This window comes from Plectropomus leopardus, chromosome 10 (genome assembly GCF_026936395.1).
Source record: "Plectropomus leopardus strain MGB_pleo_1.0 chromosome 10, ASM2693639v1, whole genome shotgun sequence".
Taxonomy (NCBI): Eukaryota; Metazoa; Chordata; class Actinopteri; order Perciformes; family Serranidae; genus Plectropomus; species Plectropomus leopardus.
The window spans coordinates 33,052,889-33,077,602 of record NC_142185.1 but is presented as its reverse complement, the minus strand read 5'-3'; the positions used below and the strand labels follow the sequence as shown (position 1 = coordinate 33,077,602).

The following is a 24,714-nucleotide window of genomic DNA, read 5'->3' as shown; positions in this document are numbered from 1 at the left end:
CAGCCCAGGATGCATGTAGAGTACGCCCCCTGGATACCCAGAGGTGGAGACTAGAGATAGTTTAATGGTTTGCCGAAGTACAGCAGATTTTAAAGCAGCCCAAAGAGACACAGAAAACTATGAGAAACATGTTGTTTTATATTACTCTATATGCCAAACAAGGATAAAATAAGTTAATGTGGAAAATGGCAAAGTTACCCTTTACAGTAATACATTTTTGGTATCTGTCACAAAGATGTCCTGCACTGGATTTATTCAAATATGATAGAAATGTTAAGGATGGTGCCTCAGTGTTCACTTGCTATATCTGGCACCTGGTGCATAAGAGGGAGCGCTGACACTCCTGGAGAAGAGCTGCGAGTAGAAGAATAATGATAGCGATGATGAAGAGTGTCCTCGGTTCTCTAACAAGCTGTATCAGTGATGGATTTTGAAACTTATTTTGCAGGTGAATGGCTGTTTAAGTATGTGGCTTAATGAATGACCACTGTGAGGGCAAGGGACGTTCTTCCACCATTCTTACTCATCAAACCAACCCTGTCAGCAAAGCTCTGAGTGGGGACACTGTTACCGAAATGTCAGCTCATGGAATATGTCTATAATAAGTCTATGCTGCATATACAGTGTGTTATTTAAAAGTGCTTCAGCTTTTTTTGCAAGTTATCATACTAGTTTTCCGCTTCCTAATTCCAGCAGTCTGACTGTTGAAAAGGTCCCGACTCTTATTTAACCTCGTCCACTCCCCTCGGACATCGGCGTCCTCGGCCAGACTCCGTCTGTGGGCTGCAGTGAGCTGAGTTTCAAAGCCAGTGAAGACACAGGTATCATGTGGAACAATAGGACCTAAGGAAGTCAATTGGTACCATGTCATGCTAGCTTGTCAGGAAGGGTCCCTTTACTTCTCACCTTAAGGAGGTATTTCACCAATATAAAGAGGGTCCCCACGTAAAACTAGTCCATCTCTGCAGCAGAGAGATTTAAATAACACTAAATTTTGGTGCTACATGACCAGAGAAATGAGATGCCTTTGCCTTTGCTCAAGAGGTAGAAAACCTACATCTACCAGAATGTATCTCACCTTACAAGAACAATTAACACTTCTGCTGATGGGTGACATAATGTGGACTGATCAGCATGAAACAATGAATGGAAGAAAGTTTACTAAAGTTAATCTACACATATTATCCACATTATTTGATACAAAACTGGTTGAAAATCAGCAAAGAATCCCTTTAAGCTTTGAACCCTTTTGCAGTTTTTACTTTGCTGCTCAGAAATGCCATCGATCATAATTTATCCTCAACAGATATTGTAAATTCTTATCACTGGAAAGAGCAAGTCGTGCTGATTCTGGTAATTTCTGAAAAGAAAATTGCGCGAGAAAGGGTTAAAATCACTTCAATTGCTGCAGCTGTGGCCTTTATGTAATGGCATTCAATTCAGACTTGAGACTTTTAATGTTAACGAAATCTTACCAGTCTAATAAATCTACAGCCTTAGTTATTTTTATTCTTGTGGCAAAGTACCTCAGGTGCTTATTCAAACATTTCAGCAGCATGTAAAATTGCCAATGCATTTCCACAATGAGGCACACGCCTTAAAACTGCTATCCAAGGAGGCAGGAGACATGGAAAAGCAAGGAGAGCAATTTTCCTGCTGCCTTTCTACTTTTCAGTTAAAGTGGCAATAAAGCCTTTAAATGTTTTCTATTCTCCGATCCTCTTTGCTATCTCTCGGGCCAGCATCAGATATCCTGACATACCATCAGCGGGTGAGCGGCTGGCCCCCGCAGCATGCTAAACTCGGCTCCATTCAGCCGCCTGATGGATGGCTGCAAACACGCCGCGCCTCCGATAGCTCCACTCCAATTAGACCCCACCACTGTAATCACGAGCGAGGAGGGAAACACAGACAGGTGGCACAGTAAGAAGAGTATGTAAAATGAAAAATGAGATCAGAAATCTGTGCCAGATACTTTTTCTTTTAAGTGAACATTTATGTCTTACAGGGGCATCGCTCTTATGCAGCTCAAGAGCCCTTCAGATGGCAACACGACAGCACCATTACCCAAACGATGAAAGAGATAGAAGGACTCGTACAAAGTGTGTGAAGCATTTTTTCTGCCTATTATAGGGCATAAAAAGAGCAGGCTGAGAGAGAAAAGGTGATGGAGGGACGATGAGGAGGAAGGAAAGAAAGAGAACGCAAGACGACGAGCATGAAGAGAAGGAGAATGAATGAGAGAGGAGAGGAGATAAGATGAGTAGAGAGAATAGTTCAGGGCGTGCGGCAGGGTGTAAAAGGCAAATGGAAAAGACAAGTTTTGCAAAGTATTGAACAGGAAATGAGCAACGATGCTGGCGGTTTCTATTCTCCTTTGCCTCTCCTCAGAGTTATTTGCACGGAGCAGATGACCCAGCCATCTAATCTATCACAAAACTCCTCCACTCTCTCTCTGAAGGAGGTCGCAAAGCCTGAGCCAAAGGTCTTATTATCAACCATTACTTTCCTACACAAACTCCCTTATGAAACATCTTGTTGCCTTGATGGATATTGCTGCACTGTGTGTGATGAAGGGGCAGAGTTTATCTATTTGTCTTATAAACCATGATGACCCCTTTACACACACACACACACACACACACACACACACAATCTAAACTGGTTCTCTGGGCCTCATAACATAATGCACGGCTGACTCCATAAATTCCAAAAAAACAGACTCCGAATCTAGATTCAGAGCGTTTCACTCGCTGCCCTCATGCCATGCTCTTATCAGACCCACAGTCTTATGCTGCGAGCCAGTATCATCCATCTAAATCATGAGCTGGCGGCTCGTACAGTGTGTGCCTGTGGGTGGAGGTTACGTGATTCCAATGCTGTATTCCTGCCCTGCATCGGCGGTGGGGTTGACATAAATCGCTGGGAAATCTACTGGAAGAGCGGATGTCAACACGTACAGCACGCTGTGTTTGCGGTGTGTTCTAGCAAATTGGAAAAACGGTGGCGCTGTGCTGTCAAAGTAGAGCTGAAGGAGAGGTTTGATGCTCAACCAAGCAGCAACCTCAGGGGCTGAAAAATGAAGCCAACAAGGAAGTGCCAAAATCTGCAGTTCTCTTAATGGCCACTTGAGGCTGGATTTAAGAGCAAGTCAAAACCCCATAGAGCCCCATGTTTAACACCAACTTAACACCAGAATTAAACATGTTTAAATAAATATGTTCGTTTCTCTATAGTCAGCCTGTTAATGACTGTTTTCATTATTTGAAAAAAAAAAACAACATAAAAACAGATTCTTATTTTGCATTTTTCAAAGAATACCAAATGCGTTTTTTCCTCAATCAAAGCTCACAGCAACATATTTCATATACTTTGACAGCACTGCATAGCCTATCGATTAATCAGTTAAATGTTTGATTAAATTCTGAACAACCAATTAATCGATTCATTGTTATCATCCTTAATTGAAAGTAATTTGAATATTTATATATGTGTGTATATGTGCACGCTGGTACATATATGGCATGATTAGGATTTCCATGAGGTAGTCATTCATAATAATTTGATTACTGAGTAAAGAAGTTGGGTTAAATAAGTTTATTCTTCTTTCTACACCTTTTGCACATGTAAATTGAGTAATTTTTGGCTGGAATTTATTATTTGTGTACAATTATTTCTTTACATTTTTTTTACACGTTCAGAATAAATCAAATCAAATTGAAGTATATCAGTCGCATTGCTCTCATGGTGTCATTTTTAAGCACAAAAAAAAAAACAAACACAAGAACATCACTACCTGCTCAGCACCAAATGTCAGACAGACACAGTTAACAGCTAAAGAGGCTGGTATTTCCTCGTGGAGTTGGTAGAGACCAAAAACAGAGCTAAAAAACAGTAAATACTAGACTTAGAGCCACCAGCTGGTCAGAAACTCTATATCTGTATCTGGATAAGTAAATCAGTAACTATTTGCAAACAAGTTCAACTTTAAAGTTGATATGCAAATGTCCACAGGTAACCAAAAAATATATTCAATAAAGAAAACAAAGGTACACAGTAAAAGTTTTAAACATTCACCGTGGATTACAGACTCTCCATCGTGACTGAAAGCACAATCCGAAAACAAAAACTAAGTTGTGATAAAGTTTTTTAAAGTATTTTATGAAAGTAAAAGGCCTGGGAGATATTCAGGTTTAATCATCTGTCCACAGACCTAAAACAGTTTAGGTATTCGTCATAGATGTATCAATTTATTGTTCCAACAGATGACAAATTCAGCTCAGTTTCCACAGAGCCGAAGCAGAAATACTTAAGGATGGCGCCGGGCTTTAAATGCAGATAGCATGCTCCAGTGGAGGGACCGAGTCAGGAGCCACAAGACGGCTGATCCCTCCGCTCAGCTCAGACACACACCACCAGGTTTAAATCTCACAGAAACAGACCGCCACACAAAAAAAACACTTAGACAGGCAGTCAAACATGCAGACACAAACAAAAACAATTACTTAAAGCATGTATACTTTAGCACACACACTGGATGCCCATTGTAAAATGTTCTTCGCCGGCTCCCTGCTCTCCTCCAGGTGACCGAGGCAGCGCTTCAACAAGCTGCTATAAAACGCTCATCAATCACAGAGGCTAATCTCAGGTTCTCACTGACACTTTCATTGTGCAGGCCTTTTCTATACGGCTGCCTCCACATAATGCCCTGCTCCGCCGGCTTTGACAGGCCAGCAGCCCTGCAGCTCCCTGCCATGAGAGCCATTCTCAAGTGGCGCGCCTTTGAAGTGAAGCACCGGTGGAGCTCGGGCTAATCTGGACATCTGGAGGCCTGGCGGGTGAAGCAGGACAGACGCAAAGACTCAGCATATAGGTGACCTCGACTCGGTTTTGTGAGGAATGATAATGGACATTCTGCCGCTTCTATGGATTGAAAATCCAATACAAGAGGCCGCAGTTTTCAAGCATTACACAGAAAGTGCAGTAAAAAAAAAAAAGAACAAATGGCACAGAGCTCTTTATTTCCGTCTCCAGTTCCATTAGCCAGAGTTCAGACCTACAACATGGGTGAGTTGGCCTTAGGGCACAAAGGGAGGCTCAGAAAGGAGCAATACTGCAGAAAAAGCAAAAAAGACTTGAGGAAATGTCTGCAGTGTGGTTTGGAGGGGGCAGAGTATATTTCTAATCACAAGAAAACCTCCTGGCCACCTCTTCCATTTTTGTGTTCTGTCCCTTGATCCCCACCAGCGATTTTTTGGTCCTCCAATCTTAGTCACCGCTCTCGGCAGAGGGAACACAAACAGCCCTATTCAAAAATAAACACAGCAATTTTGTGCGTGTTTACCTTTCATTCTGCCATATCTATCTGCGATTCGGTGCCCCAAACTGTTCTGTTCCATTTCACGCCGTGAGGAAGACCTCGTTTCTCGGCCCACTGTACAGATGAACGGGCCAGATAGTGAGCGCCATTATTCTACACAATCATTTCTATCTTGTCCCCTCTTGCTTTCTGTTGTTCTTTTATAGCTGCACACTGACCTGCATGAGTGCCAGACGGTGAGGTTTTATTGCAACTGGCACAGGTATACTTTTATGAAAACAGTTTATTTTGTTGCTGTGAAAAAGGGGCACGTGTAACGTTATCATACATCGAAAACATGCGTGGTTTTCATACAGCGTTTGAGGCAGAGCTGTCCACTTAGAGATACATGATAGCAATAATCTGCTGCATTGAACCTCATTCACATAAAGAGCACGCACACACGCTATTTCTTTGCCTGTCGAAAGGTGATGAAAACTTTCAAACAGTGATCCAGGTTTAAGATAGATCCCATTCTCACTGACATTTTTATGTGTGCATATTGTGGCTTATTTTTAAATTAACCCCATAACTTCTGCTATTATGTCAGTTATTGTCTAGCTTCCATAGAATCTTATGGCAGCCGCAATCATCTTAAAATGTTTCTTAACACTCTTTTAGGTGTCAGAGTGGATCTTGACCAGAGGAAAAGCTGAACCCCCTCTGGCTTCATTATATTATCTTTTACAGAAGATGCAGTTAGAAGAGAATTTCTCCCTTCCTGTATGACTGTGAGAGCTAACAAGAAGCCCTGATGCCAAAATCTGACATGTACTATTGATTTTTCTTGGACTGCTGAAAAGTTTCAACCTTTTTTCCTACACGAGAGGTCATACAGGGACACTCAACTTGCTTTGCTTGGGGGCCACTTTAGCAAAAATGACAGAGGGCCAGGGGCCAGTCGCAGGATGAATCTAAGGTTGTAGGACATTTCTTGGATTTCATAGCGTTTCCCAGATTTTAGGATGTTCCTAGGATTTTGGGATGTAACTAGGATTTCAAGACATTTCTTGGATTTTAGGACGCGTCTTGGATTTCAAGACATTTCTAAGATTTTAGGACGTGTCTTGGATTTTAGGACATTTGTTGGATTTAAGGACAATTCCAGGATTAAAGACATTTCTCAGATTTTAGGACATTTCTAGGATTTTTTTGTTTTTAAACTGCACTTCAAAATGTAACCTTTGTTGATTTTTAAGCCTTTTGTGCTCAGTTCAGTGTTCAGTAAAAGTATGTTGGAAATCATTTCCTTTTTTTGTTTTTATTTTTATTCAACAAGCAATTTGTTGGATTTTAGCAGTAAACTGAAAGCAGCAATGAGGCATTGTCCAGCTGTAGTCAATATACTTTCATTCACTCCCATGCATAGCCAGGTTACTGTAAAATCTCCAGATTAGAAAACCAATTTCTCTAATAATTGGTTATATAACTTGGTTACCTCAGCTAGATTTTGACTGGAGAAGCTTTATTTCTCTGCCATGTGTTCAGTTAACTGGATTTCTAATAAGACTTTATGTGCATGGCAGACAAAGAACTGCAGGAGCAGCAGTGTGACGGGATGAAAGTCAACATCATTATTTAGAGCACTGGGTCCCTGTATCCAAATAATTAAATCCACACCAGCTCCTCTCAAATAGGATACTTTTTGTTACATAATATCTGACTGTATGATCACTAATGAGGAACTCTCCTTTTTACTTTCTTAGTCACCAAATGTGCTGTTTTTAATAGTACTGCTATTGTTTTTGAGCTGTATCAAATGTTGACTATTTAGATATAGTGAGGATACTTGTTGTCATTGTTGTAATTATTTCTATCATTATTTCACTGTGACCTTGACCTTTGACCGCCACATTCAAATCAGTTCATTCATGAGTCCAAGTGTACATTTGTGCCAAATTTCAGAAAATTCCCTCGAGGCAATCTTCATATATTGTGTTCACGAATATGAGAAGGATGCAAGGTCACAGTGACCTTGACCTTTGAACTCCAAATCCTAATCAGCTCATTCTTCAGTCGACTCTAAACTTTGTGCCAAATTTGAAGAAATTCCCTCAATGTGTTATGGAGATATTGCATTCATAAGAATGAGACTTATGAGGTCAAAGTGACTTTGACCTTTGACCCATGACCACCAAAATCGAATCAGCTCATTGTTGAGTCAAGTTAATATTTGTGCAAAATTTGAAGAAAGTCCCTTGAGGCATTGTTGAAATATCACGTTCACAAGAATGCGCCAGCTGGCCGGCCAACGTGAAAACATACTGCCTCCAGCCTCAGTCTTAGCTGGCAGCGAGACATAAAAATAGCAGCTTCTTTCAGTCTGAATAAATTCAGTATGATGCAGTTTATAAACACACTGCACTGTGAGAAAGAACTGCGCTCTTACTTTTCACCAAATATATTGTAAAAACTGGTAATTAATCTAAAATCTCAAAGCAACTCATAGTTCAACAACAGTATAGAAGATAAGAGGGAAATATGATTACTGGCTTCCTGCCATTCTCCAGGTAAACAGTTTTCTTGTGTCCTTGTGAAAGTACAGTGCTAACTGATGTTTAAACAGTTATAGAGGATGTCTGACCTTGGATGGAAACCTTTGGATGTTCTTTCTTCGTGCACTCGGGTTTGGTCAGTGGGTCAAAAAACGACGGGGTCGTCGGGGCGGCAGAGTTCTGCGTGTAGACGGTTGGGAAGAGGAGGAGAAGGATCAGGAAGAGGCCGGCCATAGACGAGGGGGTGGAGTCCTGCGAGGACGCTGTCATGGTGATGACCTCTCCTCTAACTGCCAAGGTGGGCCTCTGGGATACAGCTGGAGAAGAGAAGACTTTCAGTACCTCAATGCAACATTTCTTTCACACCTGGCTTCAAAGAAAAAAAAATCTCTCTCTGAGTCACTTCAAAATCATTTCTTCTCTCCAACTTTCAATTCCTGTGGGCTCTGAATCCAGCACAGAGGAACAGAGAGAGAATGAAAATATAATGCAAAAGGTATAAAATTTTGGTAAAAAGGACATATCCGTGGGATGAAAGCAAGGATGTTAGGTAACTAGAGGGTGGCTGGAAAGACGAGATATAAAGCTGAGCAAACTAAATTACAGAAAAAGGAGAGAGAGAGAGATGGAAGGTGTGAAGGACACAGAGTGGAAAAACTGTCCAGAAAACTCTTACGCTTCAGCAATGAGCCATTTCAAAGAAATACGTAACCTCTGACCCCGAGATAATTACTTAAAATGTGCAATTAAACTTTGGGAGTTAATTTAATGGCTGATTAAAATTAGAAAATTGAATGCAGTAGTGGACTGTTCAATGAGGCAGAAGCTTCCACAAGTCGATGGAGCAGAAATGAGCTCACTTAAAATTTGTGGCTCTGCTGCAAAAATGTTTGCACAACTATTAACTTGCTGTATGCTCAAAAGGCATTTTACTGCACATGTGCGATGCATATCAGCACATGAATAATACCCAGTCATCCTCTGACCTCCGTATCGCAGCATTATTTAAGCAGCGCCAGCCAGCAGATACACAAACGTTCCTACACATGCAGACACACTCATGCTGCCTGAGTAAATGTAATCTCCTCCAGTCATAACATATGAGTCTACAGTGCTGAGCTGAAACCAGTAGTTCATCATCTGCCGCCCTGCGCTCCTTACAATGTTAGCTTAGCGAGGTGTAATATCATTTAAGTAGATTAAAAACTGAGAGCATCAACTTTTCTGCAGCACTTTGGCTGGGTTACATCTCTCTGTAGTGTTTTTCCTCACTAATGCTTCAATCAATAACAAATTATTAGCTTGGTTGAGTTGCAAATCAACCATCTTGCCCTGTAATCAATTATCCCTCTCACTACAGCTGGTAACTAATTAGGCAAATGCACAGAGTGCCCATGTTTGTCATTAGAAAACAGTGGAGTCAACAGGCCCCAAGCTACTGCCAACAGACATACTGTTGATGAAACAGGTGGAAGTATTCAGTGCACTTTGCACCGGACTCAAGATTATTTTTTAGGGCTCGCTGTTATGTCTACCGCACACAACAGGACTTTTAAGAGACTTTTAAACGACTACAGTCACAATTAAAATCTTTATGGAAAAGAGATTTAAAGCACCACTAGTGTATGGTAATGAAGCAGACTTGTTTTATTGATTGGTAGCCTGAAACGTCAGTTCTGGACGAATCAATTGCTGTCACGCTTTTCTATCTTAATCAGAAAAATACCATTATTGCCAAAGTTGCGTCTGTTTGCGAAAACACCATCAACAGATATCGATGATGTATAAGGGTCTTAAAGGGCTGTCCCATTTCAAAGGGGAAGATTTCAATCAACTGGGCCTATCTTAGTGTCTGATCCACCCCTGTTACCTTCACCTGGGTGCTGATGACTGATATTATCTCCTGTGTGCAGACTGATGCAGCCCAACGACCATGTAACCTGCCTTTTAGCTCCAACTGCCATTTGCTGCTTCCCTGCATTTGGGTTCTGTTACCTGTTACCAAAACCAAGACAACATCACATTACAGCGTGATCTCTGCGATCACATAGCACTCAAAAGTCTAGCTCACGTTCTCCGTCGATGCTAAAAAGCAGGACTACAGGTTTTTTTTTAAATGTTTGTAAGTTCAAAAGAGCAAATAAATAGTCTAGAGTTCCATAATCAGCTGGACACAACAGAAACTACACCTGAATGCAGATGATCTGTGTTACTGCTACTTGACATGAGTCCAACATTTGACACTGTAGATTTCAGATAAGAAAAACACTTTCATGCTTGAATGGGGACTTTTTTTGAGAGATTCTGTTTAATTTGAAAGTCTGGGACATTTCTTTCAAGCAAAAAAAAAGTGAAAAAAGATAATGATGTTAAGGTCTGTGCATCTTACAACTTCTGAAAAACAAATTCTAAAAAAGCTAAATTTGTCAGAATTTGTGCACATTTTAATAACATTGAACTTTTATTTAGGCTTTGGGGCTCTCTGCAATCATTTTTTTAAACTTAAATAGCATTTCTTCAAACAAAGTGAAGAAAAGCAACTTCTGAGGCCCAAAATCCTGCAGCAATGCTTTTAATCAACTCTAAAAACTGGGGCCATATGTTCCTAATTTTAGCATCTCCTGATTGGTTGCCTGTTTCATAATTAATTGGACACTTTACTCAACTTTTTTGCAGCTTTGTGCACACACTTGCCTGGTTATTTTTCAAAACTCTTATTTGTCAAAATCCTTTCTTTTCTTAATCAGTGTATTCATTCTTGCAAAAATGAGGCATAGTATCACATTGCAAAAAAATCCAATACTGCCAAAAAGCAGTGCGATATAACCAGGGATTTCAAAGAGCAGCCTCGGAATGATTTGTACAGAATATTAATACTTCAGGAGACTCTACATTCATTTTTATTTCTGACATTTTCACTTTTACTGCACCTGACAGCAGAGAATGACGTGAAACATGAAGAGAGAGACGGAGCAGGATGACACACGATTAAGGTTCCTGAGTGAAATCAAACCGGGAACATTAGGCTTACAAGGTATGAGTTTTCCCCACTACGACGCCCAATTTTCTTTATTTCTATCATCTGCAGGAGTGGAGTTGGCAGGTGCTTAATTCACATTAAATCAGAGTCCTGAAAGTCAAAGACCGACTCTACAAATCCTCTCATTAGTCTAAAAGCTGGACTGAGAGCGGGCAGAGCAGGAGATCATGACAGATGACCGGGACTCTGCTGCAAGTTCTGCTGTAAGAGTTTAGTGGATGAGTTATCTTGGCATGGACACACAGAGGGAGCCGCACTGTCAGCAGCAGGATGAGGTTAGTGTGTGGATGTCAAGAAATTCTGTAGAGAAGTCATGTCACTCAAGAAGGTGCGCGCACACGCACACACACACACACACACACACACACACACACACACACACACACACACACACACACACACACACACACAAAAACTAAAAACTGGCAAAATCCAACTATGGACAGCTGGTCGAACTCTGCACTGGGTCACAGCTAGTGGGCAGGACTGACACATGCTGTGTGCCGACATCCACTCCAGAGTGTGTGTGTGTTTATACCAAGCATTGCTCTTCGAGGCCACTCTAAAGAGGCCTGATAGAGTCCATCCAATTTCCTGTCCCGCTGTGCTCTGGATTAGCAAGTTTGTCAGCAAGGAGCCAGAACAATCCATACCACTGGGTGAGCTGTCTACATAAACACACACACACACACACACACACACACACACACAGATACACTTTTAAGAGGAGTCCCTGAGTTTGCCCATCAGTCGGTCATTCAGACATCCTGCTGGGTACAATGAGTCGATTAAAGGTGTACTACTGTATTTGCTGAGGACTTACAGGGCACTTGTGTGGATTGGACTAACAGATGTCCAGGCACGTCTCTTTGTCAATAACTTTGTGATCAGTGAGGATGGAGATTTACTGCCTTAATGCTGTGAAAATGGTGTTTGCAGAGGAGTAGAAGATCCAGTCCTGTTTAAAAGTACCAACACGATGCAGATACTTAAAGAGTCCTGCAGTCAGTCATATCAGCTGGTAATAGAGTGCCCCCGGGGATGACACTGTCTTCCCACAACATAAAGGCTGTAGCACACATTTGTTTGAAACATGGCGAATCAGAAACCAACGCGCCCCTCCAGCTGCAGAGACGAGAAGCAACATTTCTGATACCTCTCCAAAGACCTGTTTTTCCCTTCTAATTATACAAAACTTTTAAAAATACATACTGACATTTACTCTGTCTGCATGGATGACAGAGGGTGATCTCTTTAAGGTAAAATCGTGTCTGATCAAGTTATTCTTATTACTGTATTGACAGATCGTTTTTTTGCTTAGTGCAAAATTCTCATTGTCAGTCAGGTTCAGTCGCATAATTTTTAAGAATTGTTTTTTAACAATGACTGACACTGTTAGTCAGCTAAAAAAGGGCGTTTTTTGATGCACTTGCAAAAAAGTTGACAAATCAGAGACAGATATTTACCAGTTCTTTAAAGTTGGATGTACAATCTGAAACTGCAATGTCAGGTAGTCAACATGATCTGGCCCAGCATCAGCCCAAACTGTGCACACCCAAACTCTGGAAGAAATCGGTCCCGTCATGTCTGGTCCCTCGATTCGTCTGAAACTCTGCATGACATACACCCCAAAATCAGGCCAGTTTTTGGCTGCAGACACTGCCATCACTAGGTAGTAATTTAGATATTAAGTAAAGATGAATTTTGTGTGACAAAAAAATGGGTAATTTCATCTAACATTGTTGTGGAGTAAAAAGCACAGAGTCTGGAAGCAAAGTCAAATTGTAAATACTCATAGTATATTAAGTAACACTGCCTAAAAAGTAAAATATTTGAGTAAGTATCCTCTGTAACCTCTGGCTGTGTACACTGACAATTTAGAGTAGACACACAACTTGACCTAAATGTTTAAAAGCCAGAGGCAGTGTATTTCCTGTTAAGGTGTACTGCATTAATATCTCACCAGGAAGCTTCAGCATGGTGCAGCTTGTTGTAAACAACCCAAAGCAGTAGGCTACAACAGCTTCAGGTTTTTTTTCTTTCCCAGTGGCTCACAATAAAAAAGTCTACAGCGCCTTCGTGTTGGGATAATTCTGGAAGGCTCAACCTAGATAAACAAGGTAAGCTCTCCTTTTAAAAAAATCATTTCCACTCTTTATCCAGATTGCATCCAGTACATCTCCACCTTTCCTGAGCGCAGGCTCTCATAAGTCCCTGCCGATGCCAACACGTATCTATGGCAACAGAGCGGCGAGTTGGTAGTCAGGCAGCGGGAACCAGGTTGAGTGTATTTCGGCACAGACCTCAACAGTATCCCAGGGGGAGCTGGATGGCAGACTGCCCACTGATGCAACACTGTATGAGGAAGTGAAGTGCTTAGGACAATGAAACGCTTGAAGAATGCAAATGTGAGCGATGTGTGTTAAAATTAGATGCTATCTGTATGTGCTGTATATGACAGATGTCATTTCTAAGGCGACAAAGAAAACTGCTGCAGTGCTGTAAGTCATGAATGGCAATCTGATCACCAGAGTAAATGTTGGCATTGTACAATTCTGCAAACCGAACGTATGTTACATTTTATTATGTAGCAATTACTTTAAAAACTACAATTCAACAACGCTGTAGCTGACAGATGATAAGGTACATAAAAACCACTTGGTTATGGTTAGGAAAAGACCAAGTTTTTGTGGCAGAATCCAACCTTGAAACACAGAGATGTCGCAATAAAAGCCCACTTTTGATGGCACTATCCCAGCAGGAACACACCAATGACTATGTAAAAAAACTGCTTTTAGAGGTACAATCCAGGCTGAAAAAAGACAAGTTTTTCTACAAATAAACAACCACTGTCTGTGGCACTATCCTGGCAGGAAACACAGCAATTTCTCAATAAAAACAATAGCTTTTAAAGGCACTATCCCGTCAGGAAACGCACCTTTGCCTCAGTAAAACACAACTGCACACCGTGGCAATATCCTAGGTGGAAATGCAGCAATGTCTTGAAAGACTACAGCTTTTTACACAAGGTACAAGGTGCAAGGTAGATTTTAGAAATTAAAATCTGTCCTCGAACCTGCTACAGGTTGAAAGAGGAGTTCCTGCCACTATGCTGACAGGAAACACGCCTTTGACTCAGAAAAACACAACCCCCAACTGTGGCTCTTTCCTGGCTAGAAAGGCAGCAATGTCTTGGAGAAAAAAACAACTTTTCATGCTACTACTCTGGCTGGAAACATGGTGATGTCTGTAAAAAAACAACTGCATCATGCATTATTATCCCAGCAGGAAGACAGTAATAGGTCATTATCATCAACCCCTGCTTGGTGGCGAAAAAGCCGCTGAGAAGAAGCGATGACATTTGTGGTTTGTTGGTCTTGTCTACAGCTTGGCAAGTGTCTCACTGTCCAACATTCCTTCCTCCACCCGACGACAGTCAGCTGTTATCCTACGTCACTTAAGACATGCTGATATGAAACGTATGAAATGCACAAATACAACATATCCATGTTTTGCAGAGGCCAACAGTGCCCTCGTTTTCTTCAGGTAACTGGGTTGTAAATGGAAAGCTAAATTAGGTTTTCAGGGCAGTGGAGAAGAGGTGCAGTGCTGATGAAGAAACAGGCCTATTCCAAGGAGTTTGTCCTCTCACTTCCTTTGTTCATTTCGCTGAAACTTTGGTGTCAAAAGATGGTTCATCCTAACAGCCTTGGCTCCAAGTATTACAGTTCGCCTTCAGCTGCAGAAAAGACTCAAGGAAAGAGAGCAGACAGGAGGGCCATAACTACTGCTTTTCAAAAATGCGTCCCTGCGATTGTCAGAGCCCATCACATTCCTCGCGGGCAGCAGGGCCTCTCGGCAGGTGTGTTGATCCTCCTCGTACCAGTTGTAAAACCCTCTCCCCTATCTCATTTTTATCCCCCTCCTCCTCTTATCACTCCTTATTTGGTTTGCACTCTGCTGCTCCTTCATTTCTTTCTTCCATCGCTCTAGAGACGGTTATGGTCCAAGGGTTTCCAGAGTCCACTGCACCTTTGCTGGCGGTTTGCTTCTTCATTTCAACCTACCCTGCGAGGGGAGTACCTCTAATTACAACTCAATGCTAACTCCCCGAGCCTGATCTCATCAGAATCTATTACGACACTGATTAAATTGCTTCTGGTCCACTGGGAAGCAGTTGCCGCCTGTATTAAGGAAGTGCCTATTTTATGCCATTTCTGAGCAGGACAAGGAAGGAAGTGTGTGTGGCTAGCGGGTGAAAAAAAATCAATGTTTGTTGCTTTTAGAAAAATCTGTCATCACAAATAGCAGATAAGAAATTTAATTGGTGATTTCTACAGCGAAGCTCCCGGAGGAGGAATCTTTTCCCTTTTTCTTTGATTTGTTAAAAGTGATTAGACATCATTGTTAAGCATCTTTTAGCAGGATTTCAAGTTAAGCCCCTCCAGAGCTTTAAGTGCATGAAAAATGTGTTCCTACACAGCCTGCCGACGATCCTCCCAACGCTCATCATTAGCTTGTATGGCACAGGAATACCAATACCTCCTCATCCAAAGGCTCTCAGGAATTCTCTCGCGCACACACAAAAATGAATTACAACAGAAGGAAATAACACCTGTTTCCTCAAGGAACTAAACACAAGATCGATGCCTCCAATTCTAAGTGTAAATCAAGCAGGTTTTTAAACAGAGCAAGAAACAGCAGGGCTCATTTCACACTTGTCATTTAATCTCTGTCGTTTCAGTTGAAGCCAAAAAACAGTTAAGCAGAATTCACAACTTGTTTTGCTTGGGGACAACTTCTATAAATGACAGGTGGCCAGGCGCAGCAGCGCCATACAAGTTTCTAGGATTTTAGGATATTTCTAGGATTTTAGGATGTTTCTAGGATTTTAGGATGTTTCTAGGATTCTATAACATTTCTAGGACTTTAGGACATTTCTAGGATTTTAGCAGGTTTTTTGGAATGAAGGGCGTTACTGAGACTTGGATGCTTCTAAGATTTTAGGGTGATTCTAGGATTTTAGGACATTTCTAGGGATTTTTAGGACATTTCTTAGATTTCTTAGATTTTAGGATGTTTTTAGGGTGCTTCTAGGATTTTCAGACATTGTAGGATTTTAGAATGCTTCCAGGGTTTTAGGACATTTCTCAACGTATAGGACATTTCATGGATTTTCGGTCATTTCTAAGATTTTAGGACATTTAAAGGATTTTGGAATGTGTCTAGGATTTTGGGCAGTTTTTCAGATTTGAGGATGTTTCTAGGATTTTAGGATATTAGGGTCTTTGCTAGAGCCTGTGTTGGGGGTTGTGGGGGATCCCCAACTGGCACTTTTTTTTTATGAAAAGGCTCTATTTTGATGCTGTTTTATGCCCTCTGGCACCTTATGCATACTAACATTACAAAAACAATTCCCAGTGTGATTCACTTTATTTTTATTGTGAATTAGAAATGGTTGGGGGGGCCACCAGGCACCCTAAGGGAGGCTAGATTTGGCCTGCGGACTGTAAGTTAAGTATCATTGCAATAAAGTATGTGTGTTTACATAAGCCTCTGTTTAATCAAACTAACAAATCAAACCAGCATTGCAACATTGTGATAAATGCCGACAACTTCTCCACAGATGCATATTGCCACCATATTCCCATCCTATTCAACTCTTCCCCCAGGGGGTTTGGTCCAGCCAAGGCTACATTGACCATGTCCAATTCACTTCAATAGCTCAACCCCACCAATCTCTTTAATGCCTGCATTGCGATGGGAGGGGTGGGCAGGGGCAACAGGGGCCTCATGAGAGTCTCAAGGGAACAGGGTAGAACATGTAGACAACACACTTGGGGGAAGCACGCAGGAATGTGCGATAAAGATGGTTACGGAGGGAGATAGAGGGTTTTTTTCTTTCTCTTCTTGGAAAAAGAAAGGGCGACTGAGGGGTCACGGCAAGCATCTCCTGTTATTGAGACTCTCCACTCATGCTTGAGAAGGCAGGCACAACTGGAAAAAGGGTCTTTCTATAGGATTGAGGGAGGGCTGACCTCGAACCGCAGACAACAGAGTGTGTATGTGTGTGTGTGTGTTTGGGTGACAACATTGAGTGACAGGGCTGATGAGGTGGCAGGCGCAGTCTGGATTATGTCCGATATCAAATCAGAGGCTGCGCTGGTATCAAGGCATTGTGGTGCCCGAGGGAAGGTGGCATCTGATACACTCTTATAACCAGGGAACTGTCAACTGAGATGTGATGTGAGAGGAAGCAGCAAATACAGGGACGGAGAGAAAAAGACAGGATGTGAGCACACATTTTGTTCGTACATTTGTGGTTATGTTGGTGTGTAAATATTTCTGTGTGCAATGTGTGAGATAAACACATTCTCTGTATTACCTGTCTGTCTGTGTGCCTTTCTAGTGCATTATTTTCCTTCTTTCCGGGGGAATTTCTGTCTTTTTCCATTTCTTTTCATTATTTTCCAATAGATTATGTGCATATATCACTACCCAACTCCCAAAATCAATGTCAGCATTTACGTATATGCAAGCAGATATATTGGTACTTAAAGTTTAAACAACACTGTGGTACATTTATAAAGTTTCTCAAAACAAAACAACAAGAAGATCTTGAGTTTTGAGATCAATAAAGTATATCTATTTATCTATCTATATTTCTGCACAAAATAATCCACCTGGTTATGGTTATTTTCTGGCTTAAATACTTGGTTTTGGTGGCACTATCCCAGCAAAAAGCACAGTCATGTCTCTGCTAACAACAACCATTTGTTTGTGGCACTATCATGGCAGAAAATGCAGCAATGTCTCGGAAAAAAAGCAACATTTTTTGGTGCCACTAGCTCAGCAGGAAATGCAGTGATGTCTCGCAGAAAAAAAAGAAAAAAGAACGCTTTACGTGGCACTTTCTCTGGTGGAAACACAGCAATGGTTGATAAATAACAAACTGTTTGGTCTCAAACAGCGCTCTGCAGCTTAACAGGCATCTAACCCGGTTGTTACACCATCCCATTGTTTTATATAAACATACCGATGGTTCGCAGAAATGTACAATGCCAACATCTTCTTCTGAATCACATAATAACAGTCAAAATGTTTTTGTCTCTTATTCAGTTTTAAGGCTGACGGTATATTTTTGACAACATACACAGCAGCAGACAGTCCTCTCTACTTAAGATCTACTTATTCACTTGTTCCACACATTTGGACTTTTACAGTAGATTAAATCTGCTTCATTGTCACAAAACTGTTATATGTATATCTGAAATCACTCTCTAAATAACTGAAAACTATTTTCTCTATAACAAGTGATAATATGAAATTCTAAACACAATTAATCACCATGATTTCTAAGTAGATACAGTGAACTTTACTGTAAGCAAGCCATAACATAACATTGGACACAGACACTGTTACAATCTACAGGTGCAACTGAAAATACTCCCTCTGCTAATGAAGGCAGTGAGATGATGCTGAAAGCTCCCAAAAGTGTGTAAGTAGACCTTCAGTTAAGAGTGCTTTGTCGACAAATCGTTTTTATTTCTGCAAACCAGGCAGTGATCATTTGTGCACACACATTAGCAATTTGTATCCTTGAATACATAATCTGTGTGTACTAATGAGTAATTAGTTCCATCGAATTAATAACTCCTGCCCTCAACTTACTACTTCGTGTCCTCAAATTACATAATTAATTCCCTCAAATGAGGGTTACAGCATTAAGTTATCTGAGCAGTTGTAACTGAAGTCACAGGGCAGATTAACTGCAGTGTTTTAGTGCAGAGGTGTCCTTAGACTGACATAATTCCCTAAAATTAATCATAAATCAAGTCAATTCAATGTTTGACTGAGAACTAATCAGATCACCTTGACAATGATTTTTCTGGTAAAAAAGGTAGTATTTTATCATCTCTGCAGCTTTTCTTTTATTCTGCATTAGCAAAAAGGAATATGCTTTAGAATCCAGAAACGAGATTCAAATTAAAATATTAATTAAATTGTCTTTTTTTCACATGGTGACAATCTGATTATATAACAGCCCTACTGACAACCAAGCAGCAACCCTGGGGGCTGAAAAATGAAGCCAACGCATAAACTACATTTCATCAAATGGGCACTGGAGGCAGGCCAATCCTCACAGACACCCCCCCCCCATATTAAAATGCCTAACTTTACAGCAGAAATAAACACCTTTATAGCCTGGTTCGAAAAAAGGATTTGGTCTTGATAGCATATTTCCCCCTTAGTGACAACCATACGGGGGGAGCTTTTTTATGTAACTAACCATGTTTCCTCAAAGCTCTGTGTACGTATGAAAGTCACCCTGAAGTCCATTAATTCCTATGAGAATCTCTGTGATCTCTGATGTGTTTGTGAAACTCAATTTTTTTTCTGGCATTTGCTGCGAGGATGCTGGAAAAACTCAAACTGGACGCTTCAAAACAGGAGTCCAAAAACCAAAAAGAGGCTACATCCATTTTTTGGTAGTCTATGGTGACAACAGTTATTTTTAAAACTATGAGTAGTTGGAACAACTTCTACATTTCAACAGAAATAAACATCTAGCCCATATAAAGTCCACCAAGCAGCACAAGCTCTCATTAAAAAAAAAAGTGTTTCCGGAAAATTACAACCACAAAGTCCAGTCTCAAAAAGCTCCTGATTACAGCTGTCAACATTGCATTTTTTTTAACTTGAAATGGCTAAGTCTTTGTGGAAACACCCTGAATAGATAACCAAGCAAACGGCGGCCTCTTGTAAAGGTGCATCTCAATAACGTGCCACTTGTAGTAACAATCAGCAGAGAGTGGGACTTGACGAGGAGTGATTGGGGAAGAGTTTGATTGAAGCGTAATGGGCTGAGGCCAAAGAGAGATGGCTATTAGTGGTCAGTAAACGGCAAATCAAACTGCAGTGTTATTACATGGTTTGATTGACAGACTGCTGAGGGTGGGGAAGATTCAGTGTCTCGTTTTCTTCCCCCTCTCTCACTCACACACAGATTTGAACTCCAGCCTCCCACTTCAAACACACACCTGTAACAGCCAGCCATTTTATACCTTTCCACATCCCCAGTCTGTAATAACATACTCTGTCTGGCCCTCAGAAACTCTATTATGATTTCACTTGGCACTGTCAACCACGGTCTCACACCTTCATTCACACACACACACACACACACACACACACACGCAAACCATAATGTGATATTATCGACTGCATTTCTCTCTGTGTCTACCTGATACTGTTTCATTGTAGTGAACTCGGAGCCCCCGGGCCTGTATTGATTTGAACTCACCCAACTAGTTCAGAGAAGCTCGGGGAGTAAGAGACTGTTCAATTTTGGCCACCAGTTTCACATTAGAGAGTTACTATACAGGCTGAGCTCCGGTGCATTATAGAGAGCGGGCTGCAGTGGGCCTCACAGGAAAACCAATCCCAAAGTGGTCTCAAAGCACCATGTAAATGCCAACTTTGACGAATCAAACGCTGCTGTACAGTACAACACTGCTGCAAATGAGGAATTTTAAAAAAGCAATTTGCCACTTAGAAAATGAGTCTAATCTCCGCTGATGATGTGTTAAGATATTCACTGGAAGCAATCAACGGCCGGTGCAATTTAATGCATTTTTTCAAAATCTAATTTGCTGAAGGAAGCAGTTTACAAGAAATAAGGTCCTGACGTTGAAGATCTACATGCAGCAGCTACACAACGACTATCTTAATTATTGATTTATCTGTCATTTACCAAACAAATCAACAGTTTTCTTTTTAAGTTCTGTTATGTGGACAGTTTTTTTTTTTAAATATAATATATAGAGAGATATTTCAATCTTATTCTTTTAAAAATGTAGAGCAGTAGATATTTATCCCACCCTTTTTAATTTAGACATTTTTAATATGCAATGACTATCTAATTTAACATGAACATTTAATTTTTTTTAAAAAGTGAAACATGCCCATTACACGTACAAAGAACCTAAGTTGATCTCTTTATTTTCTGACCAAAAGTCTGTTTGAAAAAAAGATGTAAAGCTGAAACATACATATTTCAAGAGCAAAATAACAATGTTTTGGTTTTCATTTTTAAAAATTAACTTTTATTATTATTTAACATGAAAATTTGATTTAAATGTTGTAAGTTACAATGCTACGCCTTTCTTTATTCAAGGAAATCTTCACTTATTATATGTAAATTTTTTTATTTCTACTTCACATTTGCTTTAGTCTTTGTAAACGTATGTTCTTATTTTGACAGCGACACAAACGTGCCGTGGGAATTTTGGAATAACTGTGTGACTAAAATCCGATAACGTAGATCGATTGTCATTGAACTGATACAGCGATCCAGATCAATGGATTCTGTTACCCCTATCAACACTGTGGTAGAGTAAATTTTCTTTTGCGAGGGGTTACAAGACAAACTTAAAATGTTTTACAGGACAGGAGAAAAGACAAGAGTAGCATCTGATACATGGAATTATGTATTTTTCAAACATTTCTCGTCTTAGTATATTTTGAAAAGAAGAAGTATGTTTTTACCTTCTCTTGCCTCTAAATATTTATCAAAACAATCAAAGAATGGAAGAGTTATTTTCGGTGAAACTGCTCATAACTTATTGACATGCAGTATGCAACATGTACAAGGCGTAGCAACTAGTGCTTAATTTGTAGAGGTCAAAGATTTACAGGCAGATATCAGCTGAATTAGTGGTTCTAATTTTTTTTCCAACAATGTACCCCCTTTACAACATTTCTTCAGCAGAGTATTCCCTCATCAGAGCAACAAATTTGGGTTAGAAACAGAGTGAACAAAATAATCACAAATATGATTATTTATGGCAGCAGCTGACAGAACTGATTATGAATATTTTAGGAGTTATGCATAACTGAGATTTTTTTAAGATTAAAAAAAATCTCAAGTAACCGCTGCAATATTCCAAGCTACCTGTTGGAGTAAGTCAACACCCATTTGATAAAAAAACTGAAACGACTAAAACTAAACTACTTCCTTTACCAAATTTATCAGTTCAATTCTAATCAACAAAATCAATTTTACCAGGACATTTAGTATTCAGAGCATTCTGATATTACAAAGTTTGTATTTCTTGTACATTTTCGGTCTTCACAGTTGAGGCCTTTTCCGTGTCATTTAGCGGAGCCATGTGTCAGAGGCGCGGGGTCACAGGGACAGTGCCCACATGATGGGCTATTAGGGAACAAAAAGGCAGGGACATGAGTAACCACTCAAACAAAAGGTCTTTCCAACACATTTCTGGCTTGACACGGCGACAAAAGAGGGCCGTCTGATGCTCTGAAAGGAAGGTGTTAATTGGAGAGCCAAAGGTCACAAAGAAAAGGCTGGTCTGAGGGGGCAGTGAGCTTTTATCCAGGCTGCCGAGCTTGTGTTCTTTGCTCAGAAAAAAAAAACAAAAAAACTGATTTGAAGTCTATAGTGCAGACTGACTGAGAGGGTGTTCAACCGAAGAGTCTGCCTGTACTCTCACATATAGTAAGTTTTCCAAGACAGGATGTCAGAACTTTTCAACTTGAATCAGCCTCCAATAGATACACATAAAGCAATTAGTGTGGAATCGGTTAGCTGACTAATTAACAAATTGATTCACAGAAATGCAACAACCTTAGTCACCATGTTTGGACTCTTTTCTGGGTGATTCATCAGTAATATAAATGATAAAACGTTTTAGTTTCCAACCTCCTCAATGTGAAGATATACACATTATTTGCTTTAGTCGCTAGCCCAAACGACAATGGTAATCTACTGAGTGGCTGGTAGATTTTGAAGTCCACCAGCCATGGTGGCAGGTGGACAAAAAAGGTAATTTCCAACGCTGATCCCTTTGGATCAGACGCTGTTCGCTGCAATATGCTCTGAAAAGCTAGGAAGCGTATGAACACAATACTGTGTGGATAAGCAGAACAGTGCACTTTTACAACAATCTCTCATGTTCTGTCACGCCCTGCAGCAAAAAGCCTCTTCTTTCCCCAGTGTGTTGGCTATTTCTTTCCAATAATTTAAGGCCATTTAACTGTCTGTGGTCTCTCAATAAAGAGTCATGGAGATGTCTGTACAGGGGAATTTGCTCAGCAAATATTCCTTGTTTAACTGAAAAGCACTGTGCGCCCAGCGGGCACCTTGTTACAAAACTACAGGTGCATGACCAAGCACTGTTACAACTTTCGGGGCTTTGCACTCAAAGCAAAACAGGTGATTACATCATTTTCTCACGCGTGAACCTCACTCTGGGGACACTAAGGCAAACATAAACCATGCTATAGAGAGCTTGCAGCAGGCATATGTCCATACAGCATGACGCTACATGGCGTAAACAATTAATTGATAAAGAAAACAAGCATAGTTGCAGCTCAATGAACCTCAAAGACCAATTTTGTATTTGTTTCAAGGTCCACTAATTCAGATTTTGTCATTTGACTCTGTCTTTGCTATTGATGATAACATAAATGTAGTAAACAAATCCTAACGTCATTATTACAGAGTAAAATTCTACAATATTGTTCACCACACGAATTACCAGGGATGAATGTTTTATCTGCTGACAGTATAATTATGTCCACTAATGTAAAAACTGCGATTCTGTGACTGTGAATAAACACTGCAAGTATAATCATGTCACTGTCAGATAAATGACTTCAAAGAAATTGAACTGCGGCCCGTCAGCACAATAAAATAATAACAACAACAACAACAATAACAACAACAACAACAAAAGCAACAACAATAATAATTATAGTTCACTGTGTTAACTAATATTGATTAACATCAAATTAAAAAACGGAGGAAGAATAAACTAAAATTTGGCCTTTGCCATCACATTTTTGTAGATTGAAAGTCTACCTGCACTGTCACCAGCCGTCCAATCCGAGTGCAGAAGGGGCGGGACTAATAGTAAGCAAGCAAGCAAAACTTTATTTATATCGTACATTTCATTCAAGGTGGAAGCACAAAGTGCGAGGTAGAAGTTGCAGGCAAAGCAGTCAACTGACCATAGAAGTGGATAAAATCCATTAAAACTAACACTGAAAACTAATATAACAATAATTCAGATGAAGAACATACCAGTAAAAACACAAAGATTTAAGTCAGAACTGCTAAAAAAACATGTTGAATTGAAATAAAATATTAATACTAAATGTCAGTCATTAAAAGAGAATACTTTAAATAAATAAAATAAATAAAAGAACCAAGAACAGAATAAAAGAAACTAAACAGACTAAAAAAAGATAACACAAGTAAAACAACCAACATAAAATAAAATAATATATAAACCAATAAACCAGTAAACGTAAAATCACACCTGAGTTAAAACCAATAAAAGAAGAAAAAAGAAAAGAAATAACATAAAATAAAACAAAAATCCTAGTTAAAATAGTCAAACATGACTCCTGGGATGCGTTGCTAAAAAGGACTGTCTTCAATTAATCTTTATAAGATGACACTGTTATATAGTCAACCTTCACAGGAGAAAAATACAAGTGCTGAAAAACAATAACTGTTTCTTCGAGCAGGGACAAGAAACACTTTGGTGCACACACAGCCTTATTAAAGTAACGAAAGCGATTGTCCAACCAATGAGAATTTGGTTGAACAAGAGCATGTCAACCGATCGACCAGAAGTTTAGAGCCGTACATTTTTGGAAGTATAATGTTATCTGTTATCATATTTGTATAAACCACAATAAATATTTATCAATAACGATTGCCGTCAGCTATGAAATTCCACATTATCTCTACACCAAAGCTAATTTTGCCTCAGACACCCTCAATCTCATTC

At 40.1% G+C, this 24,714-nt stretch overlaps 1 protein-coding gene across 4 annotated transcripts in view; it reads right to left on the bottom strand.

Moving 5' to 3' along the window:
- Positions 1 to 24,714, bottom strand: part of sema5ba (sema domain, seven thrombospondin repeats (type 1 and type 1-like), transmembrane domain (TM) and short cytoplasmic domain, (semaphorin) 5Ba) — a 231,228-nt gene that overhangs the window by 130,227 nt on the left and 76,287 nt on the right. For all 4 annotated transcript variants that reach the window (XM_088083658.1, XM_088083656.1, XM_042495042.2 and 1 more), the window contains one exon: positions 7,944 to 8,171. In XM_088083658.1, coding sequence (XP_087939784.1) covers positions 7,944 to 8,124 — 181 coding nt within the window. In that variant the 5' untranslated portion in view covers positions 8,125 to 8,171. The remainder of the gene's footprint in view (positions 1 to 7,943; positions 8,172 to 24,714) is intronic.